The sequence below is a fragment of the Caretta caretta genome, chromosome 6, assembly GCF_965140235.1.
Source record: "Caretta caretta isolate rCarCar2 chromosome 6, rCarCar1.hap1, whole genome shotgun sequence".
Classification (NCBI taxonomy): Eukaryota; Metazoa; Chordata; order Testudines; family Cheloniidae; genus Caretta; species Caretta caretta.
The window spans coordinates 92,994,290-93,008,688 of NC_134211.1; the positions used below are offsets into that span (position 1 = coordinate 92,994,290).

Genomic DNA, 14,399 nt, shown 5'->3' on the forward strand with positions numbered 1-14,399 from the left:
GGAGTACTAGTGGCACCTTAGAGACTAACCAATTTATTTGAGCGTATTTGTGTGTTCGATCCCTACAGGCAATATTATAATGAGTGTGGAATGTATTTCCTAGCACCTCTTGCAATTTCCCTCCATCCCCCCACCCCATAGCCCTTCTAATCTGTTCCCATAACCTGCACAGAATCCTTTGGAATGTACTTTGCCCTTACTGGACAGACATGAAATGATATACCACCTTGTTCCTTGAGTTGTCTTTTTTGCTAACTTCCTTTCCCCTCCCTCCCAAGTCCTAGCTTGCTGTTCTGTTTTTCTACTTTCCCTAAATGCAACTTACTTTAAGCATGCATTATTATTATTATTATTAACATCCTACAGTAAAATGAAGCTATTATATAACCCATTTGTCAATCTCAGCCAATTTCTTCTTTCTTTTCCTATGTCTATTTATGACGTACATCCAGACTGCACGTCCTTTTTTCCCTTGTGTTTATTTTAAAAAAAGTAATGAAAAAAAAGCAGTACATTGGTGGGTGGGGAGTTTTTTGGCCAAAAATTAAAAGAAAATTTAAAATGGAGGGAATGCAATCCATAAACAAAAAATATCCAAATGATGAAAGTGTCCCTAGACTGCTTTGTCTGTTCCTTTTCAATGTGTGCATCTGGTTTGTTCATCTTTGAAAGTGTGTGGAATATTTTTTTCTTTAAAAATAAAATTTAAAAAACCACAGTTGTTCTTTTCTCCCTTCTTGCTGGGGAATAAAGTGCTTTTTGGTTTTGGTTTTGGTTTTTTTAGTGTATCTCTATATATTTATATTTTGATGTATTTCTTTTCAATGGTTGGATTTCTATCTTAGATTTGGGTTGTTCCAATCTAATGACAACAAAAAACAAAAGTTATGAATTGTTTTCTGCAATTTTCCCCCTTACTTCCCTCTTTAAACAAGGAACTACTTCACCTGCAGAATCCTACATCCATACTTTCCAGACCACAGCTGTAAAGAATCTGAATTTAAAACTATCCAATTCAGGGGGAGGGGATACCAAAGCACCCGAGCATTTAAAATAAATGGCTTCATTCACTGAAGCACATAATGTCTCCAATTCCTTAGAACATTGATGTCAACTTCCTGGTGAACATGAGGCTGTGCATAGCTGCAGTTGAAGTTGTTCTAATTCCAGTGCATAAAACTAGTTTTTTTGTTTTTAATCTCTATTAATTATTATTATTACTATTATTAGTTTATGTATTTTTACTGCTATTTTTAGAAGGAAAAAAAGTTTTAACTGTTTTTATAATTTGAGAATCTTTAATGAAACTAATTATTATTAATAATTTTTTGTAACTTGCATGTTGAAGAAGTTGCAGCTTAGGGTTTGTGAGATTGTCAATGTTAGAGTTCTGTTCTTTCTTTTTGTTGATGGGCATGAATATGCTCATTTGTTTTTGTATATTGCCCATCCCTTCCTTACAGCCAGAAGCTCTAATGCTGCTAGATCACTCCGTACCGCCCTTACATGGACATGGCAACTGACTTACACATTCACTCCCATCATCTTCATCTCCTGTGTAGTACACTCATAGATTTTACACTCCCAATCCATCCACCCTAGGCATCTTTTTTCTTCCCATAAGTCCCCTCCCCAACCCTTTCTTTCGCATTGTTAAAATTTTATGTGCCGTCATCCATTCCTTAAAACACACACACAAAAATTCTAGGAAAAAAGAAAAGAAAATGTTTTAAAAAATATATATTGAATTGACCAAAAGACAAAAAAACCTTGATTCTCAAAAAGCATTAGATCTGTAGATACATAAATAATCAAAGCAAATTCTAAAGCCTACATTTTTTTTCAATTGTAGTATGTGAAACATTTTACACAAAGCAAACAAACATATAATTTATAACCCAAAACAACAGAGAAATAAATTCAAATTTGTTAAGGTGCAAGATTTTTTTCTTTTCATGTTATGTGGTGTGGATGTATGTGTTGTTGCCTCCCTGTATCACCCTTTGTCGTAAAATAATTATATTTAAAAAATAAATAATAAATATTTCGCTAAAAAAAGTTTTTAAGAACGACAACAAAACAAAAAAAAGCAAGTTACAAGAATGTGGCAATTCTACTTGTCCAAGAGCATTCTTACACAACTTTCTTTTGTAAATTTTTCTTTCATGCCAAAAAACATGCGGGCAATTTGTTGATGTAAGTTGACTATATGAAATCAATGTGGTATGCTTTCTTCTGACTAATTTTATCTATTTTTGAGTACTTTTTTAAAAAAAGAAACAACATTTTTGATTTCCTATATTTTTTTTCTTTTGGTTTTCTTGGGTTTTCTCTTTCTTTTTCTGGTAAAGCGAATGACCTGTTGTTCTTGTTGTTGTTGTTTTCTTTTCTTTTGATGAGCTTAACTTTGTTGTGGAATTTTTATTTTCTAGTGTATGGTTTGGTTTTGAGAAAAAAAAAACCTTAAATTCCTTTATTTAATTTTTGGATATGTTTGTTTTGGTATTTGCTGTTATGTTACATGCTCTCTCTATATTGCCTATTACATGATTGTACTACTCTTCATAGGAGGGGGTGAAGGAGCCCAGGGTAATTCACTCCCATTCTCTGTCAGTTCTCGCCCCAGTTCCTTTTGCCTCCCACAGAAAGAATCAGCGGTAATGCCAAGAGTTTTCACTCAGATGTAAACTTGCTGTAGCCTTGTGCGTAGATTATATCCGGGAGAAAACAAGGGAAGTTTCTTTAAGACACTGGTCCCCATTTGGCAATAGAGTCCCCATTTGCTCTGATCTCCAGTTCCCCCTTTTCCTACAGAAGCATATGCTTCCTGCTAATTTCCTTGATTGTCAGTCTTCTTGCTTCTGCCACAGTCAAAAAGATACTCTCAAGTGTACTGTTACAGTGCAAACCCATCAACCAAAATGGCCCTAGCATCATGACTGCTAACTCTTCCAGCAATTGTAGCATTTGCTTGTTCCCCTCTTCTCCCAACATTTGAATGTCCCGGACTTTAAAAATTTCCCCTGTCTCTTGGGGACTTCCTTCTCTGCAGCATGAATTCCACTGGATAACACTGAGTTCCTGGTAAAAACAAAAAAAGATGTCCTTCCTTTAGGACAGGTGGACTTTTAAAGGGCCAGCATGGTAGTGTGCTACTCAATATATAGCCGATAACTCAGGTTCTACTGACAGCTTCCCGGAAGAATTGATGCTGTAAATGAAACCGGTAATTATGTTGATTAGCAAGTTGTCATTATTGTTGGTGAATCAAGTGGATTTAAAACAGTGATGGGAGAAACTCAAAAGAGTTTGATTAAGCTTCTGTTTGGTTCAGAGAAACAGTTCAAAGTCTGACTGCTTAGATAAACATTTTCAATCTAACACTTAGGCTGGAAACATGAGAAGCAGCTCTCTCCTGAGATTGCCACTGCCTCCTGGCCGCGATTACATCGTAAAAACCAATACGTTAATTTTTCTGGGGTATTGCCCCACTCCAGGCCACGTTGAAACTGGTATTTGCTGAGGTGACCAACAATTTACAGACACAAAATTCTCTCCAAACATTAAACTTCAAACTAAATTGAGAACCATCGCATCCAATTCTTACACCCCCAGGAAAGGTGAAGTCAGTTCTTCTTTCCTCCAAAGTAGATCTCTTATCCCTAGGGATCAAAACTCAGGCCTTGGTGTAACTGACGGTGTCTGTCTAAGTAGAAATAAACCTTAGGAACCAACTTGGAAACCAGAGGGAGTTTTGACATTGACCTCAATGTGATCAAGATTGAGCTCTTAATTTAGCTTTTGCGGTTTGCCACTAGGAAAGTGGATTTTGTTAGAGATTCCTGTAGAGAGGCTCTTGTGGGGGGTCTCACATGTTTCAAAGCAATTCAGTTAAACCAAATCTGGCCCCAAAACTAGGGTTTTGTCTAGTCACTTTGGAAACAATTGGTGCTTTGGAAGGAAGGGGGGAGTCAGGATATTTGAGGCAGAAGGCTGAGGCACTCCCACTGGGGAAGTGAGGCCTGCCCTTGTGTTACTGACAGTCAGTTTCAATTAAATGAGGTTGGAAAGAGGTGAGAGAATATTAAAAATGCTCATTTCATATTAGCATCAGATTTCCTGTGACTCAAGAACTGTGGTCTGAATATTTTCCCTCATCACCCTCAAAGAACTCACAGGAGACCAAACCTCAAGAAGTGTTGAAAAACTCAGTGACTTAATTAGAATTTCTTGGCACCCAACTTGCATATATGGGGTAGGGGGGTAGGGAAGGGATTATTTTCCATAGCAGGATGTTTCAGTCTGAAAATGGAGTTGAGTTTCAGTGCAACAATAACATGTAAATGAGAGACTTTAGATGTGGAATTTCAATACCTGAGGATGTGAATGTGCTGTATTGGGCTTTTCGGCTGGCACCTTAAAGATTTTCAGCCACATCTGGAAGAAACAGTGTTGTATCCCTTTATATTCATCATGAGAGTTGGAAGTTGAACCTTTCATGTTTCTGTTCGTGTGTGCTTTTTGTGCTGCCTCTCTTTGATGCTTGAGACTCCAGTGAAACAGTCTTGGCCAGAAAGATGAGAATTGGAGGCTGCCAACTTTTCTTTTTTTTTTTTTTTGCTTGGTGCCCTCTACATTCACGATTGACCCACAACATCCTCACAGTTCAGAAGGCTTCTATTAAATTTTTTACACTCCATCTTTTCCAGTGACAGAGAGCCCTTACTGTAGATCAGCCCCAGAGGTATGAATTATATATCTATAAAGCACTCATAAAGGAAAAAGCAGGGCAGCCTTCAAGGCTAACGTAGACCTTTTATATCCCCAGTCGTCTCACTAGTTTAAAGGAAAGCACAACCCTCTCAAAAAAGTATAAGATCCAGATTTAAAATGCTAACTTTAAGGAATACACACTGTTCTTTCCCAAGAAAGAAGAAATCCAAAGGAAGCACTTGGATATTAGTGTTTTGTTGGGTTGGGGCTTCATACCACGCAGACCTCAATCCTCTTGGCACTGCTATTGGCACTTGTCACTTATTTTGCATCCCTACCACAGCAGAGGAAGCCATTTTATCTATTCCTTTTATTTCATCTTTCAGCACTCTGCTGTCAACACAAGCCATTTCAATTTCACAGCTTTCTTCAGGGAGCACCCATCCGCTGGGGAGAGGGGACAAGGGGAATGGGCAGGACTGCAAACAAAAAAGGCTCTGGTGTCTTCTTGGAATGCTTTGAATTCTGTAAACAGGCTCTGAATCCACAGCTCATCCGCCAGTACCACTAACTGACGCTTGCTTTCCAAACAAAGCAATAGCAGCCAGGAACCAACATCCCATGTCTCTGCAGTTGAATCTCAATCAAACAGAGAGTAGTGGATATCTTTTAAGCGGGAATTTCACTGTACATTTTCTAAGCATTAGCTGCACAATTCAGTAACAATGGACCAAATCATGAAGGACTTCAAGAATTGGCCCCCAAATATTTAGCACTAATGTAGCCCTTTGCAACATCAGATTATTTTTCAAACAAGTAATTAACAGACTTTAATCCTGACCATTTATTTAATGGGAGTCAGATGACTGCATCCCCCTACAGTTATCTGAAATCTGTACCTCTTGTATCTCTTTTGGTGCTATACATACTTTGGACAATAAAATGGGCACTAATTATATAGGGAAAGGCCTGAACCTTCAGGGTCTGCACCACAGAGCCACTGTGTGAGAATGTTTCAACTCTTAGATGTAGGCAGAGATTTCTAGGTTAAATGTCAGATTTCAGAGTGACAGCCGTGTTAGTCTGTATTCGCAAAAAGAAAAGGAGTACTTGTGGCACCTTAGAGACTAACCAATTTATTTGAGCATGAGCTTTCGTGAGCTACAGCTCACTTCATCGGATGCAGTTATACATTCACAGGAAGCAGCAACATGTGCATACCATCAAGTAACAAACCTAAATACTCCTTCCTCACTGCGTTATTGTTGGGATTTCCTGTATGAGACACTAGCCGATTTTAGTGCGAATGAAAGAACATTCCGCCCACCAATCCAAAAACCAAACCAAATCATGAATTCCAAGAGCCACAATATCTTAGCAACTTTGACCAATGTATTTATTCCTTGGTAGGGAGATGATTCCTCTAAAAACCATGAACCCCAGGAGAAGGACCCTTAACTGTATCTTTATTTTTTGGGTGTAGCTTGCACCCATGATACGACTCACCAGACACACTGGGCCAAATTCAGAGGTGAGATTAAGTGATTCCAAGAAAGCCTAAATTGTCTCAGCTGTGCAAGCACATAAGTTATACTACCTCTCAGATACATGCTAAGACTCAGACTCACCTCTGAATTTGGCTCACTGTCTTCTTTCTGACCTACTTTTGTACACAAAGAGACAATTCAGTTACAGATATGGAACCCCATTAATCCTAATAGCTCTGTTAGACTCTTCTTGATGTTTCATGAAAAACACAACCATTTTATAATGACCTATTTGATCATTAACTGCAAGTAAAAAATAAATCCTAGAAAAATGAATTGCTTTTTAATGCAAGTGGTTGTTCTGCTAATGAAAGCTTTGTCTTCTGGTTTTAAAAACTAAATATTTCCATCTCCTTGAGGTCAAGTCCAAAGAGTTGATTGTAAAATGGACTAAAGTATTTCCTTCTGGGAGGAAAGCTGCCCAAAATATTGCCCCATTGGGTGGCAGATCAACAGAAGCCATTTGTAAGCATAGTAGCTTTTAATAACAGAGGCACTTCAGAGGCTTTAGATGGGCAATTAAAAACTGCCAAACTTCAGACTCCAGTTGTATGTCACAGATGGTGCACTAAAATTGCAGATGAATGCTATTTTATAATGGTGGATGAATTGATCTCAAAATCACTATCAGCCACTCAACAGACCTCAGATGACTTTCAGGGACTTCAATTCCCCACTCAACAGACAGCTCAATTCATATTTGGCTGAAAATTCCATTATTTTATTCACTCTTATCTAGTCCATGGAACTTATTCTGATAGATGATCTTTTCCTGAAGGCCCTCGTTCAAGTTTGTTTTGAGACCATGTGATAATATGGATTATCCATGCCCCACGCTAACAATGGACAGAAAACAAACTTCTGAAACAGTCGCATAAACAGGAACAGGACAAGTGCCTGATATTATTTCACAAGGAGCAGACCGGAATCACAGGTTCACAAAATGCAATGTAGTCGTTTGGCAAACTGCAGCGTAATGATGCTCTTTGCCTTTCCCATGTTTGTACTGAACAGATACAATTTGAAGAAATCCTGTGGGATTATTTTAGACACATAATATTCAATTTTTCCCTTCTTTGTTCAGTAACAGAGGTGGCAGGAACATTACCTGGAAGCTCAGAAAATGAAATGACATCTCCAAATTGCCATTTTCATTTCATACATTAGAACGAGCTTTGTTCCACGAGTATATTAAGAGGCTAAGTAAAATAATGGATTCTTATTTGGGGCTAATTTCTAGTGCCACTTAAGTAAACATTAAGGTTTCGATTGACTTCAGTGGTACCAGCATTTTACCTCTACTGAAGGATACGAATAACCATATGCCACTGTTGCTATCCGATTTGAAATACTGAAGGCGGTACATTTTAAAGGCACTGAAACTACATTTGTACACTCCAATTGGTGGTTAAAAATGACTGCTGCCCAAGTAAATTTGGATTGAATTGATGGTAAACCTGCAAGCACCCATCAAACAAGATTTAGGACAAAATCATATTCTCTGATCAGTAGCATATGGTGACATATGTTTTGTAGAGCTACCATTGGCAGTGGAACTGCCAATGGAAATTCAGTGTGAAACAAATGCAGAAAATACAATAGAGCATCACAGTGCAGATAGCAGAATAGCAGATAGCAGAATTTTTGATCCTAACGCCATTCAACAGTCACTTGGGTGAAAGACAATTAATTAACACTAATGAATTAAGTCAAAGCCAGAGTTTTTTACTCAGTCTGATTCTCTATTGCCTTGCACTTTCTGTAGCCATATATACTTGTGCAAAATGTGAGTAAAATAATACTAAATCCTCAGAATTCTCCACTTACACTAGTGGTAACATTTTACACAAGTAGGCACTCGCTTTACACTGATGTAAATGATTACTCAAAAGATGGTTTACCTTAGGATCTCAGGATACAGCCCAATTAGCTTAAATGCCTAACAAAATTATAACTAAAAGCAAAATTTACATGCAAAGGCAACATGACTCAGTTAAAAAAAAAGATAGAACGCTAAACTTAAGCACAAGACTGTGTGACCTGACCATACATGCGAGTAATCCATTATGCTTCCATACCCACATAAAAGACAAGTGGACTGATAGCCTCCTGAGCCTGAAAATAGAGTCACATTACAGTGAAAGTGTGACTCAAGCCTCTACCCTGATAAAACAAAAAATCTTAGGAGGCCTCATTGCTTGCAAGCACCACAGTGGTGCTGAGATACCCAGGTTCTGAAATGACCTTGGATCTCTTATTCACAGAGATAATGAGCTTGGGTATGGAGAAAGTGAGGAATGGCTGCTGGTTGTTCACAGCACAAGCACTCCCAGACAGCAGATTATGAGATTTTCTCATTTAGTACCTGCTTCACAGAAAGCTGTCTGCCACACTAGAGAAAAAGTAACATTCATCACAACCAGCAGCACAGAAAGAAATACCAGAAAGTGCAGGATGGAGATTACTCCTCACTTTCGTGGCCTGGGCTCAAATCCTGATTTAGGTCATCCTATTTCTTATTTATCCATTTCATTAAACCACAACACAGTTTGGCACAATCAACCAGGATTGTCAGTGTCCCTTAAAGCACAGCACTGAAACAACAAGGAGTATTGCAGATCAATAGCAGGGTGTGTTAGCAGAGCTGAGAAGGGGCAGGGAGAGGGAAAGGGCTAGAGTAGCAGAGGGTATTGAAGATCAAAAAGACAACCATGCATTGAGGAGCTCTCTGTGCCCTCTTGCACCACATCTAGTTCCAACCACAACAGTCCATCCCTACCTTTCATGCGCACTTCATTCACTCACACAATTTAAAAAACAGGACGGACAAACAAGAAGAAAAGGTTGAACTGGGAATTGTTTGGAAGTTGCTGTGGAACTCAAATGGCAGAGAAGAAATACCAGTGACAAGAAAGATCAGAGGAAAAACTGGTAAAATCAGCATGCTTCAGCAGCAAAATCCAACCCAAGAGACCAGTACTGTATGGAGGTTTGGAGTAATTCCACAATTAAGTATTCTTTTCCCATATACTAAAAGACATAAGAAAATGGAACCATGCCAAGTTTGAATTCTGCAGTCACTTGAGAGTATCTTCCGGACCCCAAACCCTTTGGTCCCTAGGATTTCAAATTCTCTCACTTGAACATACCTAGGAGAGATTAAAATAGAGAGGAATTGGAATGGCCAATTCACCTATCTCAAAAGCAGGGTTGGGCAGAAAGCTTCCTAGAACCCTGAAAAAGTATGTTGATGGTGTGGATAGGGGCAGGAAATCTGCCTCCATGACACTTCTTCATAACAGTCCTTCACCACCTTTGAGCTCAGTGAATTGAACATGATGCACTGTGTCATGAATATTTACTAATCTTCTGTTTTTTCTTTTCAATCCCAGGAGGTGAATTAGTTATCCCTCTACTTGTAGAAGACCCTTTAGATATCCCTCCTATTGCTACTCGTGCACCTTTCATTACACTCCCCCCTACCTTTCGCCCCCTCCTCACCATTATTGAGACCACCAAAGATTCCCTGTCCATGACCTCTGAGGCGGGGTTACCTTGCTTGTCGGACCAAGGCAGCGATGGTTGTGATGATGATGGCTTGGTGATATCTGGGTATGGCTCAGGGGAAACCTTTGACTCTAACCTACCCCCTACTGATGATGAAGATTTTTACACCACCTTCTCCTTGGTAACAGATAAGAGTCTTTCCACTTCAGTCTTCGAAGGTGGCTACAAAGCACATGCACCTAAGTGGGAATCCAAGGACTTTAGACCTAACAAAGTCTCCGAAACTGGTAGGACTACTACCACGGCTTTGTCCCCTGAGCTGATCCGCTCCACAGCTTCGTCCTCGACTGGGATGGTACCCAAATTGCCTGCTGGCAAAATGAATAACCGTGAGCTCAAACCCCAGCCTGACATAGTCTTGCTTCCGTTGCCCACTGCCTATGAGCTAGACAGCACAAAGCTGAAGAGCCCGCTAATAACTTCCCCCATGTTCCGTAATGTGCCCACAGCAAACCCCACGGAGCCAGGAATCAGACGGGTTCCGGGGGCCTCAGAGGTGGTCCGCGAGTCGAGCAGCACAACGGGGATGGTCGTCGGTATTGTGGCTGCTGCTGCCCTCTGCATCCTGATCCTCCTGTACGCCATGTACAAGTACAGGAACAGGGACGAGGGGTCCTATCAGGTGGATGAGACGCGGAACTACATCAGCAACTCAGCCCAGAGCAATGGCACGCTCGTGAAGGAGAAGCAGCAGAGCACAAAGAGCGGCCACAAGAAACAGAAAAACAAGGACAAAGAGTATTATGTGTAAAAATATACTTATTTATATATAAATATATACATACTTAATGAGATTTAACTGAAATATCAGAGCCGTTACAGCTAACGAGATTGGGAGCTACAGTTTGTGGGAAAAAAAATTGGGAAAAAAATTCAGCTGTGACTGTTAACGTCTCAGTCATCGCTTGGAGTCAGCAAACTCTGCCCTACTGTATTATAAAGCACACTTAGCGTTCTGGAGATGGCACACGCAGCTCTACCATGCTGGTGGACTTGGAAGTCTCCACATCTCCTCTTCGCTGAACTTTCCGCAAAAGGTAGAAGATTCACGGCTTACTTGTTTCATATCTCCAAGTGAGTCTTAATGATGTTCGTGATCTTTGACTGTATCGATCATTTTTCAGTTTACTTATTAAAAAAAAAAGAAAGAAAGAAAAAGAAAAAATGCATAAACATTTTAAACAAACAAACAAAAAAATCAAACAAACTGATCTGGCCATGTCCAGCTTATGTATAATTTTTCGAGATCTGAGCGGGGGGGTGGGGAATAAATGGTTTGGGGGCTTGTTGGTTTTTGTTTGGTTTTCTTTGGTTTTCTTTGCCTGTTTTAGGGGGGTGGGGAGAAGAGAATGAACCAGGACATGAGTCAAGAAGAAGTCTGGGGAGTTGGGGGAGGAACCCACCTAATAAATAAAGAGACTATTGCCATATATGAACTCAAAAGGTACCCATGGTGTTCACTCTACATATCTGGTTGTGTGTTCTCTAGAATCCGTTGTCTACAGTAAGTTATTTGCTAATAGCACAGTGAAAGTGTGTAATGGGTGATGATGAAGATGATTCTCATGGAAAACTAGTCCCCTTAGATTTGGCTCCAGTATTTGCAACTGAACTCATGAACAGTCTGGTTTGATTGAGGCCATTGGCTTTATTTGACAAGACCATTGAGTATGCATTAGAACAGCCAAACTATGGCTAAAGAGGGGGTGGGGGAGAGAAAGCAAAACAAAAGTGATCAACTATTCTGAGCTAGATATACAATGCTAAACTAAGGGAGCCTTTTCTTTGGGTTCTGGTTCTGTGACTGATTGCAATGCATGCAAAAAAATTAATAATAAAGCGGTTGAATAAAGAGGTCAGAAAGACAATACTGGAGTTCAACCTTTGACAAGAACCATAAACATCACACAAGCCAAACACATGCTGCGAACAAGTGCAAAATTCATAGGGTTTTTTTTGACATGAAGATTTTTTCATATGTAATATTTTAATTTTGTAGCTTGACATTTCTGACTATCTCTGTCTTTCCATTTGCCCTATTCTCCCTTTACGCTCTCTTTTATATAACAGAAAAGAAATTAATAAAGCTGCTGTGACACAAAAAATAATAAAAGGAGTTAATAATAGTATTATATATATAAATATATATATATATATATATATACACACAGATATATTTATCACCATATGTTCGATGGGACGACTGGAAAAGGTGTTTACATGGAATGAGAATGTTGTTTTAGAAGAAAAACATTTTAATAATATCAACAAAAAGCAAACCATAAAAATGTGAAGAGAGTGTGTGTTTTAGCTTTGTCACAGTTAGCTGTGTCAAAAGGATAAAAAAAAATTCTCAGATTTTGTTTACATATTTTACTACTTTTTTTGCTAGTGTAATTTCTAGATTACCCTGAGGTATATAATGTTTTATGGTTAAACTTGGCTTTTTTTGTTTGTTTTTAGTTGATTTAATTAATCTTGGTTGTTTTGGTTTTTATTTTTCCCCAATTATGTGAAAGGAAGTAACTTACTGTACAGAACAATAACCAAGTGGTTTCATGGCCATGACTGTCATGTGCAAAAAGCAAAAGAGAGGGGGAGAGAGGCAAAAAGAAAAACAAACACAAAATGAATTGAGGACTCTGGAGTATCAGAAATGTACAATTTCTCTGTGTACAGATGAAAACTAATCAGCTGTTTAGATTTAGCAATCTACTCTTGCTGGTGTTTATAATTCGCATGAATATTTGACTTTGAAGAAAAGTGTCATCAAACGCACACACGCACATGGGAACAAAATAAAAAGCAGCCTTCTCATGTTAGAGATGAGGCTTTTGCAGTTAACAGCTTTTCAGTGTGTGTGTGTGTGTGTGTGTGTGTGTGTGTGTGTGAGGTTGTTTTTTGGGTGGTTTATTTTTTGTTTTGATTTTTTTTTAAATACTAAAAAAGAAAAAAAAGACAAGTTTTAAAAAGGTATGAAAGCACGATTGTAGACAACTTAAGTGGCCGAACCTATCTGAAGTTGATTATTTCTCAATGTCTGTAAAAGATTGCTGTTCTTGGAGTCTTGTGAAATGATTTCTTGCTTTCTTTCTTTCTTTTTTTTAACCCCCACCCCCCATTTTTTTTAAGAAAAAAAAATCCCACCTTCTTTTCTGTTACTTTTTTTGTGTAAGTTTCTATTCAACAGTTTTTTGGGAACATGTGCATTTCTGTATGTGGGCTTCTACCATACCCCTGTTGTTTTATGCACAGAACCTTAAGGCTATTCATTTGAATTATTGTGACGTTACTGCTTTTTCCCCCCTTCTTTCTTTCTTTCTTTCTTTCTTTCTTTCTTTTCTTTTCTTTTTTCTTATTTGCATTTTTGTTCAAGGATATGCTTAGCAATAAAATGTTCTTCCCAAAGCCTTGGATGTTGCTGTCCTTTTATTTCCAAAAGACTCAAGAGACACTCTAATGTTCTGTAGGTGAGATGAGCATGGTAACAGCAAAATAGCATAGTGCGGAAGGTATTGTGGGGCTCAGTCCAGCCAACCTAACTAGCCCATAGTCAAATAAGTAGCCCAACTGAAGTCAGTGGGGATACGTGGGAGAGTCAGACTTCACAGGATCGGGCCCCTAATTATTATTCATAGTCACAAGGAAAGGCAAACTGCTAGAACAAAAATTGTTTTAAAGAAAAATTAACAGTTATGGGCCAAACCCTGAGTCATTATGTCGTTTTTAACTTAGTCCTTTACTCCCATGGCAGTTTTGGTGAGTAAGGACCTTAGGATTTGATGCATAGAAATCAGAGCAGGTTAAGACCTGTCAGATTATTTAATCCTTTGCTCTACAGCAGATTTTCTGATGCTCTGTCTAGTCTAGTTTCAAGTGTCCGCAGGGCTAGGACCTTTGGAAGCTAGGTCAAATAAGAACCTGTTTTGACTATCTGATGATGTAGCAACTCAAGGAATGTAGAGCCCCATGTGAGTACATGATAAACTGATGCCTTTCAAGTTGTTGTAAGGTACATTTCCCCCACCCCCTCGTTATAGTCTGGTTTCATTGTCAAGCACTTTAATCAGTGGGCAATTACCTACATTTTAAATATGGCTTAGTAGAACATAACCTTTCAACAGGAACCTGCTTTCCTACATATCCAAATGGAAACTGCATTCATGAATCATTCCTTTGTATCACCAGAACAGAGTGAGGCTACAAAGCATTGCTACAACTGCAGCTCTCCCAAAGAGAGCATTTGCCCCAATCCAAGATAAGAAGATAGAGAAATGCTGACAGGAATTTGGAAAATTCAGCTTATAAAATATCAATAATATTAAATGATATTTATTTAACTATTGAAGGCCTTATTGCTAACCACTGAGGTTTTTCCTTTAATCAAATTGTTATAGCAGCTATATGCCATGGCACTTAAAAACTCAAAGCTATTGTTAAATTTCCTGCCCAGATGGTGCTGTGACGATGTGACGACCCCTTCCCTAATGGCAAGAAGCCTGCGGAGAGTATGTAATTAGTTTTCTTTTACTGGTATATAATGGATGCTGCCATTGAGCTCAAAGCTGTAGA

At 38.8% G+C, this 14,399-nt stretch overlaps 1 protein-coding gene across 44 annotated transcripts in view; it reads left to right on the forward strand.

The window, feature by feature from the left end:
• Positions 1-13,235, forward strand: part of NRXN3 (neurexin 3) — a 1,412,371-nt gene extending 1,399,136 nt beyond the window's left edge. For 21 of the 44 annotated variants that reach the window (XM_048852512.2, XM_048852513.2, XM_075129811.1 and 18 more), the window contains one exon: positions 10,277-13,235. In XM_048852512.2, coding sequence (XP_048708469.1) covers positions 10,277-10,578 — 302 coding nt within the window. In that variant the 3' untranslated portion in view covers positions 10,579-13,235. Of the gene's footprint in view, positions 1-1,463; positions 2,197-9,652 lie in introns of all 44 variants that reach the window. The other 23 variants (XM_048852498.2, XM_048852499.2, XM_048852503.2 and 20 more) reach the window with 3 other exon arrangements.
• The last annotated feature ends 1,164 nt before the right edge of the window (positions 13,236-14,399 follow it).